At 42.5% G+C, this 5,000-nt stretch overlaps 2 protein-coding genes across 3 annotated transcripts in view; both read right to left on the reverse strand.

Annotated features, from left to right (window-relative positions):
* LOC134192996 (protein FAM78B-like) overlaps window positions 1-1,077 on the reverse strand; it is a 1,282-nt gene extending 205 nt beyond the window's left edge. The window contains exon 1 of the mRNA XM_062661770.1: window positions 1-1,077. This exon is cut by the window's left edge and continues 205 nt beyond it. Within this exon, the coding sequence (XP_062517754.1) occupies window positions 1-915 (915 nt within the window). The 5' untranslated portion in view covers window positions 916-1,077.
* Window positions 1,078-1,111: 34 nt separating this feature from the next.
* Window positions 1,112-5,000, reverse strand: part of LOC134192997 (uncharacterized) — a 6,627-nt gene continuing 2,738 nt past the window's right edge. Inside the window, exons 2-5 of one of the 2 annotated variants that reach the window (XM_062661773.1) lie at window positions 4,648-4,869; window positions 3,309-3,457; window positions 1,354-1,464; window positions 1,112-1,273 (exon numbers count right to left, since the gene is read on the reverse strand). In XM_062661773.1, the coding sequence (XP_062517757.1) occupies window positions 1,253-1,273; window positions 1,354-1,464; window positions 3,309-3,457; window positions 4,648-4,869 (503 nt within the window). In that variant the 3' untranslated portion in view covers window positions 1,112-1,252. Of the gene's footprint in view, window positions 1,274-1,353; window positions 1,468-3,308; window positions 3,458-4,647; window positions 4,870-5,000 lie in introns of both variants that reach the window. The other variant, XM_062661772.1, reaches the window with a different exon arrangement.

Genomic DNA, 5,000 nt, shown 5'->3' on the forward strand with positions numbered 1-5,000 from the left:
TTGCTGCTTCGCATCGTTCGCCGCCCGAGTATAGCTCTTGTTGTTATTCGACTTGAGGTCATCATAGCTCACCCTGCTCTTTACAATAGTGACAGCATTGATACACATTTCATGTTTCCATACGAGAGTATCGGAATCGTTTGCTGTCATTGTTGCACATTTGTCTTCTCCCAGTGTTCGTATCATCTGTTTTTTCCTGTCGGCCGAACGAATCATTTTCGGTTGCATGCAGAGCATATCTGTCCTCCCAAAAACCGTCAGTCTTCTCCCAACTGCCTGCTGCAGGTCGACCACTGCTGAAAAGTTTAGCTTCCACTCGACAGCCTTAAGAATATGCATCTCATTCGTGTTGTGATCCAACAGAAGCACACAAGTCAAGAACGTCTGATGTCGAGTGATCCCCTCAAGTACCGGCTTTATCTTCTCCACCTGAGCGTTGTCCGACGTCGAGCAAGCCCACAAGTCAAGTGACCAAGAGAATTTAATGGAAGGCTGATCGACCATCCTGATGCATATCTGTTGGTCACTATCGACTCTTCCTCTCACGTTCACCACCTCCTTTGTCGCTCCATAAAACGGCATCTGTCGTCCATCCGAGTCTACAATCATCTCACCATTGCCTAAGCCGCCAAACTCCCAGAAACCGCGACCGATGTCGTAATCTAGCTGGCACTTCCGGGATGAGACCAACTGCACGAATCCCACACTGTAGTTGAGGCTCTGATGGCTGCACGCTCTCAACTGCAAACAACAGGAGGCGTTGAAGGGAGGATGAAGGACCTGCGCCGTTTCGCGACCCTCCGTTATGTGTATCGGTCTCTGCTCGATGTGGGCGTTGAATTTCAGGATGTCGACAACTTGTCTGGCTGGTGGTGGACGCTCACGAGCGAGTCGAAATCGATTTCTCTGCAGCATGTTTTAAGTCCGCTCGGCAGGCACACACTGGCCCGACGGCAAGCGGTCGAGACAATGTAATCGACGACTTTTCCGGCAACAACGTCAAGAGTGGGCGTGGTTGATCGACCCCGCCCACTAAGTGCAGACAGGAAGAATGGGGAAATCCCGACACGCAATCCCGACATGCAATCCCGGGGGAGGGCAAAGAGCGTGCACTTTGATCTCAAAAATTACGTACGTTGCTACAATTTATTATTTTAGGTTTTTTTTTTGTTGCTGCTACTGTTCACAGTACGGAAATCCATGCAACATGCATATCAGATTAGAACTTCGATTGTTGCAGCAATGAAGCGTGTCAAGTGTCAGACGGTAATACCTGCATACACGGAAGACGGAGAGAAGGACATGAAAGTGTGATTAGAAACGATCGAGACATCAGTCTACCGCTGCACTTACCTTGGATAATACCAGAGATGGCACATCGACGGGGTTGGCTTCCCTGCTTTCCTCATCAGTTTTCAACGTCTTCCGTTGCCGGAATGATCTCATTCTCCACTCATGTGTTTCCTGCTAGAGATATGAGACAATCCGGATACTAAAATAATTTTCCTGGTGTTTATGTTTGTTCCTAATTTTATAATGGCATGCAGTCTCGCGGGAAAAATTAGAGAAGAAGGAAAATGGAGTTTGCCACGTGGAAGCCACACTGTGGTTGGTATATATTTGTATTGCTGGGAAAACCCTGCGATTAGTCACATCATTGGATGCCCCACAAGCATGAATGTTGTGTTACCTCAGTCTTGCCTAGTCAGGCCTGAGAAATTGGGTAAGTGAAAATGAGGATTCTAAGTGTACATGTAATGAATTGGCTCTTTCATATTCATTTTTGAGACAACAGGCCAAAGTATTGGGCTATTGTTGGTATAGTGACTACGAGCTTTCAATTGTTCAAAGTCTAGAGAACACGTTTTTGCCTTAACAATAATTGATCATTGATAAAACCAGATACTAATCGGTCTGTTCACACACACACACACACACACACACACACACACACACACACACACACACACACACACACACACACACACATGCACACACACACACACACACACACACATGCACACACATACACACACACACACACACGTGCACACACACACACACACACACACACACACACACACACACACACACACACACACAGTCAGTCAGTCAAGTACCATTACTGATTGAACTATCCAAGACAAAAATTGTAAATCTGAGCTTGTTTGAATGTCACCATTAACTATTTACATACACAATTTCTGAAATGTTTCCTTAGGATATACAGTTAGTTTAAGTTAATTCATAAAAATAACACAACTTCTTGCAATGTAATCTCCCTATCAGTGAAACTGAGAGAAACAAGCAGAAAGGAAGTCAGCAGTAATAAGAAACCTTTCAGAAATGGAGCTACTATGTACCAGCATTAATTAACTTAAGAAAACAAACACAAACACACAACACACCTTCAACCCTAGACCTTTCAACCACTCGTCAATACTGAACGATGGCAACAGAAACACAAAGAAAGTTGACAAAATGAAAGTCACTTAAAGTCATACGGTTTATAGCGTGTGTGTGTGTGTGTGTGTGTGTGTGTGTGTGTGTGTGTGTGTGTGTGTGTGTGTGTGTGTGTGTGTGTGTGTGTGTGTGTGTGTGTGTGTGTGTGTGTGTGTGTGTGTGTGTGTGTGTGTCAATCTGGTCACTTAGTGTGTACAACATTTCTCCTATTCAATTCCTTCCCTTGGTCTATCTTGCACAATTTCAATCAGCTCATTACACTACACGTCTTCAATGTCATTTCCTATCATCTACCTATTCAAGTAAACTTTAAACTTAGTCTGATGCAATGATGACATCATGACCAATCACATGCTCACCACTTGATCAATGTCAACAATATGGTTTCCTTTAAAGGTCAACATACAAACAAAACTACACAATAACACTTCCAGGTGACATGCCTCAGTGTTTGTGCAATCTCAAAAATAATGTTGCAACACCGACTTCAATAATAGTTCAGACCAATGGCTCGTTTGCTTTAGAAGACACATAAGTGTTTAGCAACTGATGCATGTTGATAATCCAGTCTTCATCCCAACAAAAGTATCAGTCAAGTTTATATTGCATTTTACAGATGAGTAATGGCATGTTGTGAGCAACTTGTCAGGCTCATTTCATGTATGCTGTACGTGGAATACACACACACACACACACACACACACACACACACACACACACACACACACACACACACACACACACACACACACACACACACACACACACACACACACAGATGTGATTTTCTTTAGTTTGTAATACATTAGGAGACTATTGTGTTTGTATTATAGTTGGTTCTGTACCTCTGTTTCTTGTCCTCGTTTCCGTTTTCGTTCTTCTATGGCACTAAATTCTTTCTGTTTATCGACGTTCTCCATGTAAAATCGAGTCTCTCGTTTGGCTTGTGACATTTCCGTTCTCATCTTTTGCTGTCTCACAGCTGCTTCATATGCTAACAAGAATTTGCAAACAGAATTAGGTACAGACATACATACATACATACATACGTACAAAGAGACAGACAGACAAACAGACAGACAGACAGACAAAGACAGACAGATAGACAGACAGACAGACAGACAGACAGACAGACAGACAGACAGACAGACAGAAGTGCAACGCAAAGGTCATCATGAGAAAAATCTCAGCTCTGACAACTGACATTGAATGTACTGTAGATTGCTCTACCCAGTTTTTTAGCCACTAAGTTGGCTCCGGGCAGTCTGCATTGTTCTCTTTTAAGTGTTACATGTTTGTTTGTTTTTAAAATCTAGTCCTAGTAAACTCTCGTAGTTACAGAACTTTATATAGTTACCTTGCTAGCATTGTATTATAGATGTATGTTTGAAATTGAAATAAATGTTATTTGACAGACAGACAGACAGACAGACAGACAGCTAGCTAGCTCTGATTGTAGACCCGATCTTGTGATGTTTGACTCAGCTTCAGGGGCTAATGTCAAATTAGATATTGCACTAGCTCACCCTTGGAGCTCAGATACCTTCCCCAAGTCAGCTAAGATTGATGAAGCAGCAGCCAAACGGTGAGAAGAGAGAAAGCACTCCAGATACAAGAAAGAGAGACTTCCTGGTGGCATGTCTGTTTCCCTGATTCCTTTGGTCTTAGAGCACTACGGAAGATGGGGTGAAGAGGCGTGGAAGTTCCTTCAAAAGTTGGCAGAGCAGTCATCAGATGAATATGGTCGACCCAATCCTCCAGAATTCTTAGATTTTTGGAGGAAAAGATTTGCAACCCAACTGCAAAGATGTAATGGCAGTGTCATCAGAAGAAAAGCGTCGGCACTCTGTGCAATTGAAGAATTTAAACTGGACTCTAGCAGCACCCAGTTTTTCAGCCATTAGTTGGCTGAAAGCTGGGTAGTAGCATAATTTTTTAGCTGCTATATGTACACATATGTGTATTTTCATGTAGCTTGCAAACTTTACTTTTTTGCTTTTTGCTGATATGCTTGATGTTTGAAATGTATGTATTGACAGACAGACAGACAGACAGACAGACAGACAAACAGAAAGATAGACAGACAAACAAACTAACAGACTAAAAGACAGACAGACGGACATACAAACAAGAGCACAAACAAAACCCTAAATACACTAAAACCAAAAACACAAACAATCAAACCTAGTTTCTCAGTCAAATGAGTCCATCTGAATTTCGGCAAATATTTAATATTCCACAGATCGTCATAATATCTACTATGCTTTTGTCCTCCGATCTGGGTGGCATTCAATGACCTGGCGACTGATTTTGCAATTCTCTTGTCATCAAACTCCACCCATCCCTCTGTAAAATTCTTTCTCTTGCTTCCTCCAAATCGCTGCCTTCTCTTCCTCACTGCAGCGTCTAAATCCATAAATTAACAGACAATATCAGTAAGGCAAGACAAGTAAGACATAGACAATGTCTGTCTGTCTGTTTATTTATCTGTGTGTCTACCTTTTTGTCTGTCTGTCTGTCTGTCTGTCTGTCTGTCA

The sequence above is a fragment of the Corticium candelabrum genome, chromosome 17, assembly GCF_963422355.1.
Source record: "Corticium candelabrum chromosome 17, ooCorCand1.1, whole genome shotgun sequence".
Lineage (NCBI taxonomy): Eukaryota > Metazoa > Porifera > Homoscleromorpha > Homosclerophorida > Plakinidae > Corticium > Corticium candelabrum.